This window comes from Triturus cristatus, chromosome 1_1 (genome assembly GCF_964204655.1).
Source record: "Triturus cristatus chromosome 1_1, aTriCri1.1, whole genome shotgun sequence".
Lineage (NCBI taxonomy): Eukaryota > Metazoa > Chordata > Amphibia > Caudata > Salamandridae > Triturus > Triturus cristatus.
Genome location: NC_140579.1, coordinates 85,485,036 through 85,508,136, shown reverse-complemented (window position 1 = coordinate 85,508,136; position 23,101 = coordinate 85,485,036). Strand labels below are relative to the sequence as shown.

Genomic DNA, 23,101 nt, shown 5'->3' with positions numbered 1-23,101 from the left:
GCCAGATGCTTTAAACCTCCCTTTTTCTAAATGATTTTTCAAATCATTCTCTTTTGCGCCTTTTTCTAAAACCATACCTCTATAAGAAAACTGTCATTATGGCAAGAGCTTTAAATGAACCGTACCTTTGAGAGACACTGAATCTCATGTAAAATGGCGTTTAATTTCTATTGTTTTAATCTGTGTTTCTTGCCCATTATCACTTACAATGCATCATTTACTGGTTTCACCAAATATTTACCAAGAGGAACTTATCTCCCTCCTAACTATAAATCATCTTTTGTTCTCATCAATGTTATTTGTCCACATTGTATTAAAAATCTCAATCGTTAGGATTCCCTGACACCCCAAAAGGTGAGAAATTGGTAGGTTTGATGCATGGATTTATAAACTCTGACATAAGTGAAGAAGATCAGATTCCTGTGAAAACTGATTCGCCTGAATCCCGGCCTTGGCGCTAGACTCAACAAAGTGTGATTCGGCCCAAATCACTAAGGGTCTGATTTAGATCTTGGCGGGACTGGTCTCGCAGTCGATTTTTTGCGGTCTTCCCACTTGCCGCCTTGGCAGTCCGCCTGCCCGACTTAGATGTTGGCTGCGCATTGGAGGGAAGATTGCCACAGTCCCTCCGACTCCGCCAGGATCTGTCTCCTGCACGGACGACGTCAGCGACTAAAACAGCTGTCGGAGGGAGTTCCGCCGAGATTCCCTCCGTCCAGATTACAAAGTGCCTTTCCGGGAGGCAACTGTAGTGGAGAAACCTCCAAGCCCGGGTTGGTGGAAACAAAGAAAAAAAGGTGAAAAATACCCTTTTTTTCGGGGCCAGACCACCGATTCCATCTTTAACGCCGTTATCCACGTCCTCCCTGTCCTGCTGCTACTTGACCACGATGTTTAGCCAACCTTTTGTCGCCAGATTCTAAGATATGCTTTTGTGGTTTGTGTGCATGTACACTCATTGGTGTGTGCAATGCTATATGTAAAAACAATGGTCATTACACATTACCTACATGTACATATTGAAATATACACAACATATATGTGTACTGAGATGTAAATAAGTAGTACTTACCTGTCTCCACGCTACCATTGCCTCAATACATCAAGACTCTGCCACCAGGACATCGCCAGCTAAATGGGAACATCTAAATCGGCTCGGCGCTGGCCTGATGGCAATGGAGTACTGCTAGCCAGCTGATAAGACCGCCACAGCACTGGTCTCATGTCTATTGCCACAAAATCTAAATACGGCGGGCGGACCAGCATCAAATTGACGGAGTACTTGGGACCACCGTCACAGTGGGACGGCAGTAAGAAAGCAAGATTTAAATCAGTCTCTTAATCTCTGTGTGCCGAAGTGTGTGCAAAATTTATTTTTGTAATGATGTACACAATAACTAAGAATTTAGATTATTATTTTTTTAGGGTGAGTGACTACTCACCACAAGGAACAATCACAATTTTTGTCAGGGTGAACCATTAAAGTCACTCAATTAGGTTGAGCTTGACCCCCTGGTAGCTAAAGTCCAGAGAGAGCAGGCTTAATTTAGGACAAAGTGTAAAATATTTATTCACTACCAAAACAGTAATAAAGTCAAATCATCAAGCAATAAAAATCCCAAACCGAATTAGAAAAATAGACAACATTATAGTTAATAAAATGACACTAAAATAAACAAAAATCAAATCCGGAGAACCAGATTTGATTTTTTAAAGATTTGAGGCAAAATAGCATATGAAAATGCAAAGCGACAATTCTAGTCCATGGTCGTGGTAGACTGGGACCTAGGTGAAATGTCAGGCTGACCGCGACAGAGTGCGAATTTGCTAACCCAACGAGGTTCGACATGATCGGAGGTTTTACCTTGGGATTTAGTCTTAAAAATGGAAGTCAAACTCCTTCAGCACGGCAAAGTAGCAGGCTGTATCTGAAGAATTCTTCACAAAGTTAGTTAGGCATTGGTCTATGTTCCACTGAAGCCGTTGGTTTCGGTGGAAAATTCTCTGATTGGGAAAATTTGAAATTCATGCACAGGGATATCCTCTAACCACTGAATACTTTTAACAATTTCACCTAATCAAGATTTCTTTCCTCAGACTTACTCTCTTTTTTAGAGCTCGGAATCCTTCAGTGGGGCCAGGCAGCAGGTTGTATTAGACCATGGATCGCATGAGGCCGCATACCTTCTCACGAGGGCCCACTGAATCATATTTGCTACTGCAGAGAAACTCTTAGTGGGAGAATCCTAATTTCTTAGCCCAGCAAGGTTGTGCCTTGGACGAATAGGTTGGGGTGGTTTGCCCTGGTCGTCTGGAGGTCTTTAAGGTCAAAAACTTACAAGTCCTAGGTTCTCAGGGCTGGTAGGAGATGTCCAGGTAGACACAACGAAGTGTCAAGACTCATTCCAGCAGAGGCCACCATCTCACAGACTCTTGGTCCCTCTCAAATCAATGGGTAAAAGTTCCTGGTGGTAACCCTACCCACTTTTGCAGCAGTTCCCGTTTGCCCCACTGCAAACAATTCCACAGTGTGCCTCACTGTTACAGTACACAATGGGAAAACCCTTATCCCCTGAGCAAAGCCTCTGTGCTCACCCAGAAGTGCAGCCAGGGTAATGAACAGTCCTCTCCATTGTGGTTACTCTTAACCAGCTCAGGGGACAACTCACTGCCCACTAGGTTTGGTGCCTTCCTGACTGGGAGGACAAGGGCTGGGGGCCTTTCCAGGTGTCACCTAACATTTGCATGTGACAGGGTAGACCCCTTTGAAGTAATTTAAGTTCCTGAGCACACATCAACTAGTCTTCCTCTCAGAGGAACAAAAACACCCCCCTCTCCCCCACACCCAAGCCTTTGTCTCTGCTCTAGGAGCAGTTTTCACAACTCATCAGGGCTAATCACTCACTCAATTACTGCTGGAGAGCTGATGAAAATTAGGCTCCTAAAGCTTTAGACAGGAAAAAAGTAACTTTCCTCAACATTTATTAAACATGCGACTTTACCATTGTATTGGGTTTCAAAATAAAAATGAAACTGGTTGTTCAATCATTGTTCTACCTGGTCCCTAATTGGGGATAGCAAAATTAATATGTAATATCGCTTCCCAGTGTTTCTATACAGGCCAGCCAGGCATCCTACAGTGAAAATAGCGTTTGCGTGTTAGTCACTGTAAGGACATCTTAACTTAAAATTTCTACATGTCCTACTTTTAAATACCACGCACCCTGCATTTTGAGCTACAATGCCCACATAGGGCTAACTAATTAATATTTACTAGGAAGGATTTCTCCTGTCAAAAAGGGTGACTTTAACAGGTTGCATTTTAGCAGTCAAGCAACCCCGTGTAGGAACAGTCAGGCTACACCAGGTACGCCCGAAGGCATGTTTTCCCTGCCACTGTAGTGGATGTCACAATAGGTGCTGCAGTCCACAAGTGGCATTTTACTTCCATGTCCTGGTGCACTTTAAACCATATACTAGGGGCTTATAGGCAAATTAAATGTTCCATTTAGCAAAAAGACAATTTAACAACATTTACGGGGAGCACAGGTATGTTACTACTGGTTAGCTCTGCTAGAGTGCACAGAATTCTAAAGCCTGCAAAACAGATAGGGCAAAAATCAGGGGGACATTACGCAAGATGGTTATCTCCTACAGTCAGGTAGATCGTCTCCATGCACCAATCCAATTTTCCATACCTCCTGCATATCCAATGATGTTAGTATCATGGTGGGCCTAACTAGTGTATGCTGCAGCAAAATTATAGCAAAATTGTGTGCGATTACGCAAAAGGATAACCCTGCATTTAGCACATTTTTCTCAGCACAAAATTCACTCTGATGTCCATTATGGACCTGAGGATACACTTTGCTCTCAGAGAATAGCGCTAAATACAACAGAACACGCACAGCAGCAGCAGCTGCTACTCGCTTTCTGTTCCTGTACTCTTGCAATAAGCATTTTTGCCCCAATTTATTAAAAATGATATGAGCAATGGTAATTGTGTCATTTTCAGTCATTTTGCATCAGAAAAGTAACAAGATATTACAGAATTTACTCTGATTACTCCAGCATAAGTAAAATTTAGCCCGGGGATAGTTAGCATACAAGTATGAATGTAAACTGTGGGAATAAGGGGGAAGCCCTTAAGCCGAGCAACCCCATCAGAAGCAGAGATTTTAATGTCGCTCTCTGTGGTGTGAATCAGGACAAAGCTTCATTCCCAGGATGCACTTGGTTAGACTAAACTCCATTCTAGCTCGCTCATACCAGGTGGAGTTAGGTACCCTGAACAATGTTCTGAACAAGCTCAACTGATCTCTGTGAGTTTCCCTGTATGCGCCTCTGCAGCAGAGGCCAAGGTGCACAGAGCTATGGCCCTTGCTGCATCTAGGATTGCCTTTTCTGTTGGGCCTGCGAGGTGAGTACAACATCCGTACCACACCTATGTAAGAATGCGTTTTCAGGGTTACCAATGGTCATTGGTCATGATAACTGTCCTTTTCGTTGAACCAAAGCAAGGTGTCTGTAGGCTGGTAATTTGGCAACTGCTTGACGAGTCATACACCACTGCCCTGCTTTCTTGACCTTTCCGCCAAACACTAAAACATCTGTGTTTGCTGTTTTTAGTGCTGTCTTGTTTTTGCTGTATATATGGAGGGCGCTTGATTGATGACGCAGGCCGATACTAATTCTGGTCAGTGTGATTGTGTCCGCTGCGTACTGTAATATTGGTATCAAGTTATATTCCCTTTTTGATGCTCGAGATCTATAATAGCCAAAGCAGCCCAGACGTCTGATACATAGAGGCTAAACAAGAGAGGGGTGAGGTCACGGCCATGTTGCACCCCCTTATTAATATCGATCCTGGGGGATAAAGTGGAGACGCTGCTAAGCTTTATTTGAACCAAGGATCTAACTTAAAGCTGCTGGACAGCTTGTAACAGACAGTATGGAAGCCTGCAGCTAATACATTTAATCCACAATATGTTCCTATCAACTCCAACAAATGTCGCTTCGATGTCAATGAAGCAAGCATACAGTTGTTCCCCGGCATTAACATATTTGCAACCATAGACAGTGCTAAGGTTTTGTGTTATATGCCATTGAAGAAAGCCTGTTTGAAGATTGGCCAAAGATTTTGATAAGCAACCCAAAATTCTAATTCTTGTAATAACTCCAACATCAAGTAGTTAGCTGGTTTTATGTGGGAGGGTATTTTATATACAGAGTGCAGCAATGACCTCCGTCCACGTATCCAGTAGGCCTTTGTTGTTTCTTGCCTGCTTCCCTCATGCATCTTGATGGCCCGCCCAGGTGTTTTCATGGCCCTCCCAGATTGAGGACCCTGGAGCCGGGCCTGGCCGGGGGTCACTGCCATGACAAGCCAAACATGGTTCGGAGCCAGCTAATACCACCCGAGAGAGGCCAAGGTAGGCCAGGCACGGACTGGATCCAAGCAGTCAAGGGCTGGACCGCCAAGTATTAGGCCTTGTCAAGCAGCTTCATGCAGACCCCCCAACGCTCTCCGTGTCATGAAGTCAGACATTGCGAGACGCACCGGGGCCAGTGGGGAGCTCCTGTCTCACCAGCTCCTGGTGTGTGTGTAGGCAATGCATATCAAGCCACCACTCTAGCTGCCATCCCTGTGGGCCATAAGGGGCCTTCAAGAGAGGGAAAACCTAGATCACCACAGGTGAACAGGACCCTCCTAGGATTGCCACCGTACCGGTATTTTGCCGTATTTTTATGTCCATACCAGTCAAAAATATTGGGAGCAGCAGTGAAAACCTGTCGGGGATGTCAGTGGCACAAGATAGAGAAGAACAAGCCACTAACCTTACTCAGCAGCCAGCGGGGACGATATCAAGCAGAAAGGCCCCCCTATTCTCCAGGACACACTTCCCCACAGCGTAATGGACACAACTCTGGGAAAGAGCACCCACGAGAACAGGGAAGTGAAAGCACTAAGGTGGTAGTGCTGAGGGTCTTGCTCTCGAGCAGGGGAATGCAGCAGTATAGGCACCTCCTAACAACGTCCTGCACAAATGACAAATGACAAAGGTTGGTTCATCTATCAGTGTTAGCGGTATTGCACTATACGACCCCCCCCCCCCCACGCTTAACCCTTCCGGTACTCACAGGTTTAGGTAGGAGTAGATGTACCTTCCTTGGTACTGTGTTCACCCCCTTGCTTAGGATACAAGTCATAAACAATAGGATTCTGTACGTAATCCGCCTGCCTGTTAATCTCACAGACAGCGGTTCGGAAATGATTCCCTGCGAGAATAATGTGTAATATTTCAGGGTGACGAGATACTTGTTACCTGTCACGGCGTGGTCTCGTATCTTCGACCTTGAGGCGGGTAGGAAAGCGTCCGCCCTCAAGCCACCATACTCACTCCAAGGCGGGAAGGAAAGCGTCCGCACTCGGAGCTCCTCAGTATAGTCACGGGATCCGCGGAGTCTGGAACGGCGCACCACGGCGTCCGGCGGGTAGGAAAGCGTCCGCTCTTAAGGCAGAAGGCTTACTCCGAGGCGGGAAGGAAAGCGTCCGCCCTCGGAGCTCCAAACTGTGGTCTCGGGTTCCCCCGGGTCAGGGATGGCGCGCGATGGCGCCCGGCAGGTTTCAAGGGACGGAAACTCCAAGCGGGAAGGCAAGCGTCCGCGAGTTTCCAGCTTGACGGGATTTGCAGGATGTAGAATGCGCGAGGGGGACTGGAAGTGTTCCCTCGCCGTCGGCTTCCATGAAGGATTGTCAAGCACCGTCTCCTCACTGAGGCGGTGCTTATATAGGGTAGGCCGTTCCCCCTCGTGAGCTGAGTTTACGTAAGTCCTGCCCCGTTGCCTCCTGGGAGTTGTAGTCCCTTCGGTTCTCGGACTGCCTACCTCGTTTCCCACAGCTGCCTGAGGGCTTGCGGGGGTGTGTGCGGCCAGGCCCATGCCTGCTACAGCCGATGACCGTCACAAAACCGGTATTACCCCATCATGCATTACGCAATCATCTCCAGCAGGTTTTTTCATAGTCCCATTTTTATGTCTAATAAAAAGGAGGAAATTATCCCCTCCAAATAAAAGCAGCAACAATCTACTTCTCTTCCCGACTACAATCTCTGAATCGATGGGTGAAATCCACTTTCACTCTTGCTTACAAAGAGAAGGGTCAACCTGTCCTAGGTTTGCACAGGGAGGATCAACCCGGGGGATGCCCGCTTCCTGGGTGGAGGTTCAGCGACCATCTTTTTTGGAAATGTGCAAGGCAGCGACTTGGGCGGTTCCTTCTACGTTTGCACGTACACTATAAACCTTAGGAATCAGGATTCTCTTATTCTGTTTCGTCGTGCTCTTAAAACTTTACTCTTCTCTGAAGCCTACCTCTAATGTCCCTTCTTCTTCGAACCGGCTGATTGTTTCCATCATTTGCGCCTTGACGCCCTTGGGCAAAGTAGCGCATTATAAATCCCCTATCAATCAAATCCAATGGGATGGAAAGGATTATGGGGAGTTTGGAGTAAAAATAGCATTATAATTAAGGCTCCCTGTTTTGCGTTTTTATGTATTTTTGCTGATAAATAAAGACAGAAAACATTATGTTTTCTGTCAGCATTTATTTTTAAAAGTGGATAAATACAGAAAAGTGTGCTCCTTTTAAGTGGCTTTCCGAGCTGACTCTATTGAATTTTAGCCTAACAGCTGAGCAGATGGACAGCATGGGAAATTAAAACACCGGATGACATTTCTTTAAATAATGGCATATGTCAATGTACATTAGTGGCATAATGCTAATATTTAGTTGATATATTGTTACGTAATATTTGTCAGTTTAAATCCCGAAATCACGACAGACATCAAAGTATGACCTGGATAGGTCACACCCTCCTCAAACCCGCATCAAACACCACTAGGCAAGCCCTGACCTGGAACCCTCAAGGGAAAAGGAAAAGAGGAAAGCCCAGAAACACCTGGCGCCGAGTCCTCAGGGCTGACTGCAATGAGATGGGTTTCACCTGGAGTCAGATTGAAAGAAAAGACCAGGCCAGGGATGGCTGGAAAGTCCTGGCCAATGACCTATAACCCAGGAGGGGGCAGAAGGCAGGACCGGACTGGCCATTGCAGGCACCATGAGTTTCACCAGTGGGCCGGTTTTATACCCCTGGGGGATGTTTTTGTTAACGGGGCCAGTTTTGCAATATTGGCCCCCTGCAACAAGAGCAGCACAAAGTATTACACTAGCACCCCTGCTTGCAGGAAGGGAAAAGGACAAGTTGTTGGGGGGATGGGGGGAGGAAGGAGGGAGAGTGAGAGCGAGAGAGATTAATGTTTAAGTGTACTTACCCGTGGCTGTACCCGCTTTCAAGGGGGTTTCTTTCCCTTCACATAACCTGCACCCTGCTTCCCCCAGCCTGATTTGAGTGGGACATTGAGCCTGCACTAAATAAATACAAGGGTGGGCACAACCAACCACGGAGGACTGCTGCCCCCGTAGAGCCAAACAAGGTTAAGGGGGATGGCCAATCTGGCGAGATGGATTCCTCAATCATAGAAATTAACACAGCGTCAGGGGACGAGAGATTTTGGGGGAGACTGGAGACACTGATAACTACTCTCCTGGGCCAATGAACCAACAAGTATTGAATATAGAAAAGAGGCTGAGAGCATTAGATGATCAAGTAATAAAATTGGGTTCAGGGCGCCATCAAGAAACCACGCCAAGCTTGGGGGTAACTATTGTAGATAAACCCCAAACGAGTGCGACTAATGTGATCAATAAAATTAATATTAGCGACCCCTTGTCACTCTCAAAACCAAGTACAAGTAAATACCCACTAAATGCGGAACACTCAGCCAAACGGGTACCCAAACCGAAATCCACCAAGGTTGTTGTCGCCTGCTATAGCCCCAATCCACAGGAACGACGATAATACCCCCACTCTCTTGAGGCCTGTCCACGAAGGCGTGAACCTATATACACACTAACCGAAAACAGGCCCCGAGAGATGTGGGGACAAGGTATGGAAGCGCTCCCTTGATTCCCCCAGTGGGTGTTTTCTTGATGGGCACCGCAGAGAACAACCTGGAGCAAAAGACAACACAAAAATATGATATTGGTTAATCCTTCTATACAGCAGTGACATACAATCAGGTGCTAGTGCTCAGAGCGCCCCCGCTTTCCTTTTCCCTCTTACCCACTGGACATCTCGGTAGCCTTTAAGAAGTGACACAGCAGGGTCTTAATGGGATTCGTTGAGCAGGTAAATACTCGTAGACAACAGGAGCAGGGAAGGTGAAACAGGGAAGGAGAAACACTACTTGACTAATGAGTGGGTACAGGAGAGGGCTACAAGTAGTAGTACTAGAAATATCCTAGGAGATTATATTCAGAAGGGTTATCCCAGGACTTAGAATAAGAAAATCACCCCTACGCACTCCTAGGGGTCTAGAAATTAAATTGAGGATCCTCAAAAGAATTTCAACAGTGCACACGGCGCATGAACAAAAATATATGTGATCGCCCTATAAGCGCGGCGTGCGCGAATAATTGTAATAAGGAATTCGCCCGCACTCTTGCTCACGCTATGGCGCTAGGGCTGGGATCGCTCTACCAGAGCATCGAAGACAAAGCAACAAAGTTGCACCCAGACGACGTGGTCGCGTACTTAAGCTTACACGCGACCGCAAAAAAATAGAGCTGAAGGTGCACAGCAACAATGTTGCAATCAGACGCGGTCGCGTTCTACAGGAAACTAACACGCGACCGCGATTCGTTAAACAACAAAAGAAGAGAGCGGGAGCCAAATCAACAAATGGCAAACAATTACACGAGACCGCGATACAACTCCCAAAACAAAGAATAAATAGGTGTAAACAGATACTGCCTAGATTCGGGTTGTACTAGAAACAGGGCAGAGAGTGGTTCAGGATCAAGCAACTCAACAGGGCGCAGCTCAGGGACCAACGAAGAAACCAGGATCTCGAACAGGAAGGGCGTGGACTTTGGACTCAAAGACTCAGAAAGCCAAGCACCGGTTTCCTGTCAATGGGAACTATTTAAGGAAGGGATACACTCCTCCTACTTAAGCACACTAAGGGAGCGTCTAAAAAGTGCAGATCCTGACTATCTGTGGTTCCTAAGCACACTAAGGGAGCGTCTAAAAAGTGCAGATCCTGGCTATCTGTGGTTCCCTAATCCCAGCCAGTACACAAGAGGCATGTCTAGTAACAGTTGTCACCCCCAAAGGGATGGATCATACCGTTTCCAAAAGTAATAAGGCACAATCTAGACAAACCAATACCGATGCCCGAAACTTTCCATCCTCCCCCCCAGCCAAGCCGGACCTACTTATACCAACTATTGCGAGACAGATCCCGGCCCGTATTAGTTTACCCCCAGAGTGTGGAGCCTACGTCCTGGTTTTAGCTAACGTGCCCAAACTAAGGAAGGACCAAGAGGAAAATTTCACAAATCTTAAAAACAGAACTCTCCACTGGCTATCCAGAAACTGCCATTTTCCGATGGAAGGCGCTGGGGAGATTATCCATACCCAAAGAGTGGGGTGGGCGGGCCCGTTGAGTAAAAAATTTGAGGGGGACTGCATAATCATAAATTTTAGGTCCCCACAATGGGCGCAATGTACGCTTGCAAAAGCCCCACAGCCCTCACAATGGGAATATAATATCACTCTCCTTCCTCTTGGGTACTTCTATAGGCACCTAATAGATTCCAACCCCAGTTCTGGGACCAATTTTTTGGGATACCGACAGGATACTAATCCCAATTTTAGAACCAATAGCCGACGACACCACCAGGATCAATACCCTGATTTTAGGAATGGTCACTCATTAGGTAATGTGATTGTACCATCAGTACACCAAATGTCATACCTACCCTTTCCCGCTGCACCCCAGTATATCCCAAGGGAGAGGCCGTATGCAGGGACCAACCAAAATTTCAACACGGACCAGAACGAGATGAGGTACATGTATAATGTCCCAATCTATAACCGATTTGAACACGCTCTTTCAAATTTAGAAGAACAGGATTGACTGGGGAACAGTGCAAGCAATACTGATTGTGTAGAGGTAGCTGATGCTACAGGGGAATTTCAAGACCTCACACAAATTAATACAACCAAGTCAATGGCCACACAGGATGTTACCGCCCCATCCCCAGTTATATGTGAGGATACAACAACCTTGCTAACCAATCCTAGGCAGAGCACAAGGGACAAGCATTTAGGTACCCCTAGTGGTTCAGACCTATCAATCATTAGCTGGAACGTTGCAGGCATAGACTCAAGACTGTCTGACCCTCAATGGGTCCAGCTATTGGATGGCAAAGACATTATCATGTTCCAAGAGACCTGGGCCGTAGGGAATGTGCATCTAGAGGGTTACCATTGCTTTAGCGTATTTGCATCTAAGCCTGCCTTCGGCCGTGCAATAGGAGGACTCTTTATCGGAATCAGGATATTGGCGGGTGGTACTTTTAAGGATTTATCAGTAGGGAACCCAAACATCCAGGTTCTTGAATATAAGCGAAAGACCAAGATCTATTTGATTAATTTTTATAATAATGATTTTCATTCTGCACCGAATAGGAACTACACAGCACTTTCCAACACTTTGGTACACCTTGAAACAAATATAGGTCTAGAAGAGAAGTCAGGGATTCTTATTGGGGGAGATTTTAACGCAAAAATTTTAAGGAAGCACAGGCACGAGGACAAAAGCCATTTGGATCAAGCAGAACGAAGTGGCATTGAATTAGTTAACATACTAAATGAACACATCCTTAGTAATGTAATGGAAGCAACCCAAACTCCCAGGATGGCTTGTGCCCCCACGTTCACTGGGAGGGACTCTCGCTCAACTATTGATTTTATTTTCACATCCCCTTATTTAACAGATCGTGTCACAGACTCTAATGTGGTAAAGACACTATATGGAGACCATAACCCCCTTACAGTTACCCTACATTTAGGCCCTAGCCCGGTATATGTTAATTTAAACGGAGCAAGAGATATCATACCATCAGGTGGTGGTCTCCGTTTAAAATGGAGGGGAATTGACTGTGGAGCCATACTTGACAGTGTAAAAAATGACCATCTAGAACTAATAAACTCTTGTTTATCATCTGATGGGAATTGTCATAGAATAATTACTGACTTTGGTAAACTATGTGTGGTAATTAAAACTTCTCTGTCAGCCCCACTACCTATAAAAGAGAAAGACCCAAGGTGGTTTGACTCTGCCTGTTCTATCGCAAACAGGGAACTACGCAGGGCATTAACCAGCAAGCCACGGAATCCAGTAGAGGTACAGACTGCTAGGAAACATTATAAGCGAAAAATAGCTGAAAGGAAGGCAGTACTTCTGCTGGAACAGTGGGAATTGTTGGTTGACAGTGCTAACTTGAAGAGTAGTGGCCCATTTTGGTCTGCCGTTAGGAAAACGCGTGACATGGACAAATCTTTATCCTCAATTAGCTGTAATATAATCAGCAGCACTTGGGAAGCCCATTTTTCTAAAATATATGCTGCCCCCATGGAGTTAACCACCCCAGATCTGGGACAGCTGCGAAACCTGCAGATTGACCTTCACGAGGTAGAAGCAGCCATCAGAGAGAGCCTTGGTAACAAGGCACCAGGCCCAGATGGATTCCCTATAGATATTATAAAGCATAGTCCGGATCTATGGGCACCAATCCTCCATAATGTTTTTAACAGCTTGTCAAAAGCGCCCATCCCTAAGACGTGGTCTTCTAGTATTATAGTTCCAATTTACAAAAAGGGCGACAGATCAGATCCAGCTAACTACCGCCCAATCTCGCTCTTGAATAACACCTTAAAAATACTTGGGCGAGTTATTTACAATAGGGTGTTAGAGTGGACAGAAGATTCAGACCTACTGGATCCGTGTCAGATGGGATTCAGGAGCAGGGTGGGCACGGTCGAGCAATGTTTGAACTTAAAACTGATAATTGACAAATACAACGTTGCTCGATCGTCCCCCATCTACCTCGCTTTTATGGATCTTTCATCTGCCATTGATCTGGTCAATAGATCCAAATTGTGGACCATGCTTCTTAACTATGGATTGGATGAGGCCCTCGTACACTTTTTGGCGTACCTCCATACTGATCTCAGGGCTCAAGTCAGGATTGGGTTGGTGGCGAAGTTTCCGGAGCTATAAAAATCGGCAGGGGGGTCAGACAGGGGTGCGTTTTAGCACCCCTGCTGTTCATAATTTATATCAATGGTATAGCAAAAGTATTAAAACAAGCGACCAAAGATGTGTCAATTATTCAGGGGCATCCCTTGCCAGTTCTACTATACGCAGACGATGCGGTCCTTATGGGCCGCACCCCAAATGCCCTCCGTTTGCTTGTGGAGAACTTTGCCCACCATATGGAGGGCCTAGACCTGCGCGTAAATTTTAAAAAATCTTTTATAATGTCATGTGGACCCGGGAAACGGAAAGTGAATACTATACACATAGGACCCGACAAATTAGATTCTGTAAATTCCTTTACATACCAAGGGGTGGCTTTCGCTGCGAACGGCTCATGGAGCGGGCATCTTGCCCGCGCCATGGGCAAGTTCTCGAAAGCCACCAATTCAATATTGAGCCTCCCGCGCCCAAAGAAATTAGGTGCTACCAGAGCTATTTAAAAAATGTTTAGATTACAGTGCATTCCTGTTGCTACCTATGGGGCCGAGGTTTGGGGTTCGGGTAAAAGTCCCGGTATTCAACGCGAAGAGACCCGCTTCTGTAGGAAACTATTGGGCGCCCCAATCTCGTCCTCTGAATTCATTTGTCATAAAGAGCTAAATCTCCCCTATTTCTGTGATTTTATTAGATCCAGATCGGCTCTATTCTGGCTAAGAATTTGGAGGAACAATGCAGCCACCTTAACACAAGATATAATTAAAGATTGCCTCAAATGTGATCACGGCTTATCAATTCCCTGGCTTGCTGGAGTTCTAAAAGCACTAAGTGCCGTGAACAGAGGAGATCCCTTTTCTGATCCACTCAGTATTGAACCTAAAGACAAGGTAGAGGTTAAACAAGCACTATATGCACTTTTTGATACAGAAAGAATGGAAAGGGAAACATCTAAACCTTCCATTGTTAGATATATGGAGAACGATCTGTGTAAGCAACCTTTCCCACTCTACCTTACCCTTCCTATGTCTAACTGGGAAAGGTCTTTGTTATTTCGCCTAAGGGCAGGCTCCGTAAATTTTTTATTTGGTTTCCCTTTGGGTTATCATCGCCCTACAGAATATAATCCCTGCCCGTGTGATGGTATTAGCACACAGAATGAGTTGCATTTTCTATTCTTCTGTAAATTTTATCTAAAATATATCAATTGGTTTTTAACACCTTATTTTAGAAAACATAGACCCCTTTCTTTGGAGGAGTCTCGTTTAATGCTATTCTCTCTGGATACGGATGAACTGATTTTTCGCACTAGCACTTTAAGACTTATAACACGTGTAGGCAAAATGATGGAAAATCCCTGAACGATTGCTGTATTAGTTCCTTTTTAATCTTTATTAAATTGTATTTTGAAATATTGTAATAATGAACTGTTTTTTTAATGTGTGTACTTTTATGAATTGCAAGTAATTCGAATAAAGGTCTTTTGAATTGAATTGAGTGGGATATTACAAGATGGAGGTAAGTGCAAGGGAACCATTGTGGCTGTAGGGGGGGTTGTGTCCCTGCAGTAAATCGACATGCTGACTCAGAAACAAGTGAGATCCTGTGCAGGTGTACTGCAAACTAGACCCAGACGGTAAGAGTGCCCCCCCCCCCCCCCCCCGCCAAGCACCAATTAAGAAGTTACTCTCTTCCGCCTCTCTGTGTACGTATTTTAGGGTGCATTGCGTTATAGGGAGAGTCCCACACACACAAATTGGTGTGTTGCCCAAAACACACATGCTTGAAGTATGGCGCCAAAACAGCGCGAGACAGCCCTGGTTACAAAGAGTTTCTTATGGATTACGCTAACATGGGGCAGAGGTTTTTGGGGTGGTCGGTGTGCAGCATCATAAACCACGGATCCTAATGGGGAGGGGGCTCGAACCGACCAGGGAGGCTCACCCGTATTCAGAGGCACGGGCAAAGTCCGTGGTTTGCAGGGGGCACGGGCATTCCCCCCTCCCCCCACCCCCTTGGTTTCTCATGAGGACTCTTAAGACTCTCCGGTGAGGGGTTTGAATCCTCCAACCCTCACAGGAGAGGGTCTTCTTCCTGAGGAGAAGCCCTCCCTCAGGCCATGGTGGACGTCACCCGCTCCTAAGGCCGCAGGCAAACACCATTTTAAGGACGTAAAACTACTCAGTTCTGCCCAGCTCGGTACTAGGGGGTCTCACCTGACGCAGTTCTCGAAGCTGAAGCCACCTGCGGGGGGCGTGAGTGAGACCCCCCTGGCGAGCATGGTGGGCGTACGAGCCTCCGGTCAGCAGATTTCACGGACTGGACAAGCGGGTTACTTGGTGCCTACAGCGATGTTTCGTCGTCTTCCCGTCTCCACACTGACCCGTCTTTGTCTTTCTCTCAATAATGTTTCCCTCTCATTCTCTGCCAGATATCTCTTCGTGTGTCTCTTCTTATTGCTTGTCTTTTGTCTGTTTTTCTCTGGCTCGCTCTTAGTATCTCATCCTCTGTGTCTTGGACTATTCTTGTATACCTTTCACCTGTCTCTCTTCGTTATAGTGACCACACCGTCATCCGCTTCAGTCAACACGCATACACAGACATCACCCAAAGATTACACTGACACTTTATTTGTGGGTGAAGAACTGCTGCAGGTTTATTTCATACAACACAGTATGAATAAAATTGGGTTATCTTACGGGCGATCCAGGGCAGGCAGCCCCTTGCTGCCCGCCCGCCTGGTGAGCCAGCACACACGGTGGGTCGATGCCCGGCAGTGTGGCACATAAATATCTGCAGATCATCCACTGGGTCACGTGATCTGCCTCCTACTCCCGCCCCTTCCGACAGGGGCGGAGCGTGTTGTGGCCACCCCCGGTTGGTCAGGCCCCCCAACCGCCCGAAGGACTAACGGGGCGCCGTCGCGGTCTTCCCAGAACCCCCTTCGGCTCCTGGACCTTGGCTCGGGCACCCTTACTGTGCCGGACAGGGGTACCCTTACTGTACCGCCTGTCGCAGAGGTACCCTTACTGTACCAGTCTGCATCCAGATCGCCCTGTAACTCCGCCTGCAACGCAAAAAAGAAAAATTAAACATTCCAATAACGCGCTGATCCTGACACGCGGGGTAAGAGGAAAGGGTGGGAGAACGCGTGTCCAGGCAGGGTGCGGCGCGCCGGAGACAGAGGAGGAACTGGGCGAGAGAGCCCACTAAGTAGGGAGTAAGCCGCGCCCCCCGCCCCGCCCCCAGCTCCACGCGATAGGGGTTTTTCCCAAGTGGGTGTAGGCCTCGCGCGCGAGGCAGCAAGGGGGGGGAAGGCTCCGACGGGCGGCCACTAGAATGCTGCCCTGCTGATGTCCCACTGCGTGGGACGCGGGCAGCGGCATAGTGACCACACCGTCATCCGCTTCAGTCAACACGCATACACAGACATCACCCAAAGATTACACTGACACTTTATTTGTGGGTGAAGAACTGCTGCAGGTTTATTTCATACAACACAGTATGAATAAAATTGGGTTATCTTACGGGCGATCCAGGGCAGGCAGCCCCTTGCTGCCCGCCCGCCTGGTGAGCCAGCACACACGGTGGGTCGATGCCCGGCAGTGTGGCACATAAATATCTGCAGATCATCCACTGGGTCACGTGATCTGCCTCCTACTCCCGCCCCTTCCGACAGGGGCGGAGCGTGTTGTGGCCACCCCCGGTTGGTCAGGCCCCCCAACCGCCCGAAGGACTAACGGGGCGCCGTCGCGGTCTTCCCAGAACCCCCTTCGGCTCCTGGACCTTGGCTCGGGCACCCTTACTGTGCCGGACAGGGGTACCCTTACTGTACCGCCTGTCGCAGAGGTACCCTTACTGTACCAGTCTGCATCCAGATCGCCCTGTAACTCCGCCACAGCTCTGGGGAGGCTACCGTCGCTGCCAGAGCCCCCCTTCCTCCTTTCGCTGTTTATAGGTGGCCGCCCCTGCGAGCCAGCTTTAGTGGGCTAAATAATGGGTCCTGTTCTGTAACCGTAAATATACGGCATTAAGTAGCAACATTACTCAGAAGCCCAGGGCAGACTAACCACGAATGACTCTAGGCCCCAATGCCGCTCAGCTGAGGCGTGCCTGGAGTTACTAGCCTTATAAGCGATGCCACTGCAGATCTTCCTATCGTAATTATGGGAAGGTCTAGCACCTACAACTGTAGTCAGAACTCAGCCATAGCTGAATTCGTCAATCCATCGCTTCCCTTCATAACCTAGCACTAAGGTGGGCAATTGCATGATTTCTTTTAGCAGGACAGAAGATTTTAACTGCTAAATGGACGTCTGCTTCTTTCATGACTCCGGATAAAGCCGATATGGCTGACTGAGCTGCCGAAGGTACATCGCTCAGCTCGAGGACCCAAATTTGTGAACGTTTTCCCCCTCCCTGGCTCCAAGGAAATGCTGGGCGAGAAGAGTAACACCTAAATCTGATTTTCAGGCTGGAAATATGGCATCGGTAACAGGGCATTGGTGAAATAGGCGCTTAAGGACCTGCCATCCCCTTGATACTTTCCAATTGGCCAATTTGGGTGCCAACTGGCACGTAATTGTGTTCCCAACAGCTACAGCACCATAAGCAGGGTGAAGGTAACGTTTGAGTTAACCCCTTCACCTACGTATATAAACACAGCTGACATCACTGTTATCTGACTTTGCTCCCTTTCACATCGTATTAGTCTATTGTTTACTACAACCGGCCAATATCTTAGCAACATCTCCCGGTTTGGCCTCTCTACTTGCAAATTAAGATACCTTAAATTGGACGCTAGAGTCTTATACTAGTCCCGCTGTTATCCCACTCTTTCCTTACTCTCCACTGGGACAGCGTATCCAATTCCTTGCTTGTTGAATAGCAGCTAGCTTTGGACTCTATTGCTGCTGAAAGGAGTTAATATCTTTGCCTACAGTCCTTGTTACACCGGTGTTGCAGTGCTGTAGGTAAGTCGTGGCACCGACATCATGGCTTGAAAGGAAACGTCCCATTGCTATCAAATAATTTGTTGTGAGCCCCCGTTATAATTTCGTTCCTAACCCATAATTGGCAGTGTCTCTATCCTGCCAGTGCCTCGGTCACGACCACCTTAACTCATGACAATACATCTGGCTTTTCCGCTAGCCTTGTCCATTAACCTGTCAAATGCCAGTGGAGAGCAGCACATCTCTGGTCCTGCTTATTTCAGAAGGTGCTACGCACATGTCGGTGAGGGCATACCATTCCCGGTGTCTGGTTGAAGGGTGCACAGGGCATTGCCACTCTCCCACATGCAGTGCTGTGAACCGTTTGAAGTAGTTCATCAGCTTCAGCCAACCACCCCCTATGTGGAGGCTTGCACTCCCCAAACTTCTGCTCGTGTAAAACCCGGCCACACCTACAGTTCAGGGAATTTTAGTAATTTGCGACACTGACAGCCCCAGGGGCCAAATACTGCGCTGTGTAAATGCGGCCCGATACCACCATGAACAATTGGCTTGTAGGGATGGGTGTTAACCTGGGCTGGCTGGAGGCAAAACCTTTGCCAATCACACCTGGCAAGACGTGCCCATAGGAAGAGAGAAGTGTCAGCGCCTTATCAATATGCAGTGATTCTGGAAAATCACTTAATCTCCCTGTGCCCAATAAGAAAAGTGCGTGTCCCTGGGGTGGCGTTAGTTGGTGTGCAGGTAAAGCGCGCAAACACTCGATACCTTGCTGCTCGTGCAGCATTACCATACATTTTAAAGTTTACCGTGGCGGCCGTTTTCATTCCTGAAAGCCGTGAACCAGATGCCCCTTCACTATTTGCACCATCGCCCCCCCCAGCTTTCCTCCGATTCCTGTCTGCATGTTGAACATGCATGTCTTGGATATTGCAAACGTACCCCTTGCTTTGCCAGGCGATGCGGTAGAGTTGTAGGAGTTGTGGCAGTCTGGGATTTAGTAAGTAAATATGTCCCCCATTTCCAAACACGAGAAAACATATGTTGAGGGGTTCACACGGAAGGAATTTATGAATAAATACGGGTTGATTGCTCATACTATACGCTCATACTATACGCTCAAGGCCAATATGTTCATTGACCGCCCCTGGTTCTTGCCCTTTTGATATCTGGGTACCCTTACTGCTGGACTAGCCTACGGTGAAAGCAGCCTGGCCGGAAAGCCGCACAGGACTGATTTGGCAGCGGCACCTACATTGTTCCTGCTTTCTTTCTAGTCATGTCTCCAGAAGGGTATTCTGGTATGCCCCACTTGCAGTCACTAGCTGAAGATTAAACACTACTCTGTATCAAGGGTTTTTTTTTTTTTTTTAGCAGGGTGAATCGGAGTCTCGATGAGCCAATCAACTATCAAACGGACATGTGATACTGTAACGAAATTGAATCTAATTATGGAATGCCATTCCCCAATGAGAAAACCGACTGCAATACAACAAGGATACGTCCGGAGCAGAGAGACAAGTGTCTTTATTACCATGCCTAGCATTCTTGCCCTGGGGCCAAGAACTGACAACATTCCGATGCGAAGTCTTCGCCCGGCGAGGATGAGCGTAGTTTATACCAAGGTATGTTACTGAGACTCCTTCCTGCTCCAAGCTATGCTATTGCGACTCCTTCCTATGTAAATAGTGTCCCCTTCTGCGCAGCGTAGCTCAATCCGATAGGCCGTATCTTCTCCCTTTTAAAAACATTAGAGCAACTACAGGCATGTGAATCATCCTGGAAGATAATGCAACAAAGTGATATAGTAGGTGTGTCCTAGGATGTTCTGCAACACTGATCGGTGTTCTATTAATGTATACTTAGCATTGCGTATGCAGTTCTAGGATGAAAGTTGACAGCTCACTATCCTATATTAGGACTTTAAGTTATACATAGCAAGTAACCAAAGGATGTCCCTTTTGAAAGCAGCAACCGGCTGATCTGTTTGCATCCTATGCCCTCTGAATGTACTTGGCACACGTTCCTTGCAGCAGGCATATCAACCCTCTGCACTGACTTCACCTAAGTCAAAACCTCAGCTATCAAAATTGCTGATCTCTTTCCAGAATGATAATTCACCGCCGGAGTTATCTTGACATTATGTGAGGCCTGACAATTGCCGGGTGAAAGGAACGCTGCAGCAGGTGCTTAAAAGCTTAATAAACGTTTGCCGAAAGTGCCAGGGTCAGGTTGTTGTGGAAATGGATCTAATCAATCAAATGTACGATGGAGGTACTAACATTGTAGGTGTACATTAAGGGGGTCGAAGCACGATAGAGGATAGATTGTGCTTGCCCAGGTCTGTCATGGCTGAAACGTTGCCGTCATTGAGATTTAAAGGTACTATACCCACTGGTGTACAGTGATTGTGTATTGCAGTACAGCATTATATAAAACAATATTGTATACCACAATTTAATGTGTTAAAGTCCCAGTTTGCCCCACTTGTATGCAATTCCTCCGCTATCTGTTTAGAATTTATCATGGCATTCCTTGTGCATTTGGAAGTCGGCTAGAATTACATATGTAAATTCTGTGATTTAGCTACCCCCTTGTACGTTCCCCTGGATGTAGAGCAGGAGGAGATTGCCCTGTGTTAGACTTGATTTTTCTGTGGGTAGGAACTGCCTGCTATAAAACATTCATTTGCCCGCCTGAGAGGGGCCTAACTCATAGCAACGACACCAGCCCCTACCCTGCTAGCTTCCACGGCGACCGAACGTATAATTTACCAGGACACGGTAGCGCGAAACACCGCAAGCAGAGGGCCTGCAGTGCAACAGAGGAGGCTGCTTCCCCCACCGCAGCGAAACACGGACTAATGCGCACCAAGCCTGCTGTGCCCACGCTGAAAGAAAAAGAAGAAGACGGGGGATCTATCTGAAACCTCATGCGCGAAACCATGATCACAGCTGCGGGGGGCTTGTCCGCTGTCCGTTGCCCCGAGCAAACTGCACCACACCCAAGTTGCCAGCGACGGACGTAACCCTAGGCGCGAATGGCCCGCTCTACTCCGTTGAATGCCTGACCCGAACTGGACCCAAGTGAGTATCGCTGTTCCCGCCACCAGATAAGACTGCTCGCAAGCGATGGCCATCCGATACCTCCAGGATGCCGTGCTCATTACCTGGCCCAGACGGCTGTTCAAATCCGCAATGCGGGGAAACCGTCTACAACATACCCTTTGCCGCTCGTTATCCCTGGTGTCCGCCATGCATCAACTTTCCAAGCAGCCCGTCGTTGCTTTGGCAAAATTCCAGCACATTTCACCAGTGCAGGACAGCATAACTCAAGTAAAACCTGCGCGGACGCGTCCCACAGACTACCGAGTGCGCCTGATGTAAATAGGTGGGTAGGTCACTGCAGTGAAATGTTTCCTGGTTGAATCCCCCTTACCCTGTATCCCCGCTACGATTTCGTACCTGTCAGAAAACAAGCACTCGTCAATTCAAGTGAAAGGCCTCCGTACATAGCAACGTCCAGCCTCCTCTACAATCGGAATGAATCTCACCCCCGAGCCAGTCTGCCGCCGGATCTCGGCAGCGTGTGCTGGCCGCGAGGGCCGAATCCGTCTATGGGGGCCGGTATACACGGCCGTGGGGCCTGATGAGCGGTGTCTCCCCCCCCCCCCGTTCTAATTGGAAGACTCCGGGGTAAACCTCCATGCACTGTGAGAGCTGGGGGGACCGGTAAACATCACCTACCAGAATGTGGCATAACCTGTCCCGGCTACGATGGCAGGGAGTTGGTCTTACAATACAGCCGCCGAAAGGGCAGTGTTATGTATGGGATCAATCCGGAGTGGCAATTAAGTAAAAGATGGCTGCCTGAATAGTTGTTACGACATGAAAAATAATTGCAGTAGTGGGATCCAGACCCCTGCCGTTAAAGAAACTGAAGCCCTAACCCTGCGGCTTAGGTTGCCAGGCCACTTTCCTGTCCCAAATAGCATCCCTTGTACACTCTGTGGCCCAATTTTGACTGACTAATTTGAGATGCGCGATTGCCTAGTCATGTAATTTTGCTGTTCGCAGACGATAAAATGTAGACCCATGCGCGAAAAAGGAATACTGTAGTCCGTCTGCATGCCAGAGGAGGTGGTAAATAACTCCAGAAAAACCGCGCCAAATCCAAGACATCAAAGCACCTAACGGCATCTTTCAAATGCCCTCACAATCAGTCTCCGCAATGTCTATGGAAGCGCCAACAACAATAAACAGATCAGTGAATTATAGTTGGGCAAGTTAGTGCAACAGAGGTAAAGTTAACATACTGCATTTCGTTAATTGGCTTCGCTTTTTGGTAGTGTAACATACACCGGCCCCGCAAGGCATGGATCGCAGAGGGGAGGGGGGAGTAGTCGGGGGAGTGGTCGTCGGTCGAGCAAGCTTTGATCATAATGATTTACCGCTACAGCACCGTAGTTAATCCCTCGGAGCCCGACCCTGCCAAAACCATGAATCACCACCCTAGCATGCTGTTGTAATTAAAAGAAGGCTAGGTAGTCCACATGCCCACTTGATGGCTGACTGCGTGGGAGTGAGGACTCTGCTCGCTGCTGCTGCCGCTGTTGCCCGGGCAGCCTCCCTCACCATACCGCGAGAAATGACCACGCCTGCTTCCCTGCATCGCGCTCAGCGCCCAAAGCAGCGACGTCAGTGAGCCCGCCTCCGGCCGACTCGACCACGGCAAATACTTGGCTGCCCAACAACAGTACCCAATTCTTTCTGTACGATCACATGTGGCTCCGCACTCACCCCTCATCCCAAACCGACCAACCAGGACAACCACAAGCTGACAATAACGGAGAGGGCGGGGTGTACGTTCACTCGAAAGCCCTGTGCCCTCGATGTCCACAGAACGTGGCCCGACTCAACCAGACGGGCAAACTAGGGAGCGAAGAAATTACCTCCATTTTTAAACAACTTGCGATGCGCGTTATG

At 47.7% G+C, this 23,101-nt stretch overlaps 1 protein-coding gene across 1 annotated transcript in view; it reads right to left on the bottom strand.

The window, feature by feature from the left end:
- The window catches only part of LOC146869537 (proteasome subunit beta type-7-like), a 71,979-nt gene extending 56,377 nt beyond the window's left edge, over positions 1-15,602 (bottom strand). Inside the window, exon 1 of the mRNA XM_085604157.1 lies at positions 15,381-15,602. Coding sequence (XP_085460283.1) covers positions 15,381-15,445 — 65 coding nt within the window. The 5' untranslated portion in view covers positions 15,446-15,602. The remainder of the gene's footprint in view (positions 1-15,380) is intronic.
- Between the last annotated feature and the right edge of the window lie 7,499 nt (positions 15,603-23,101).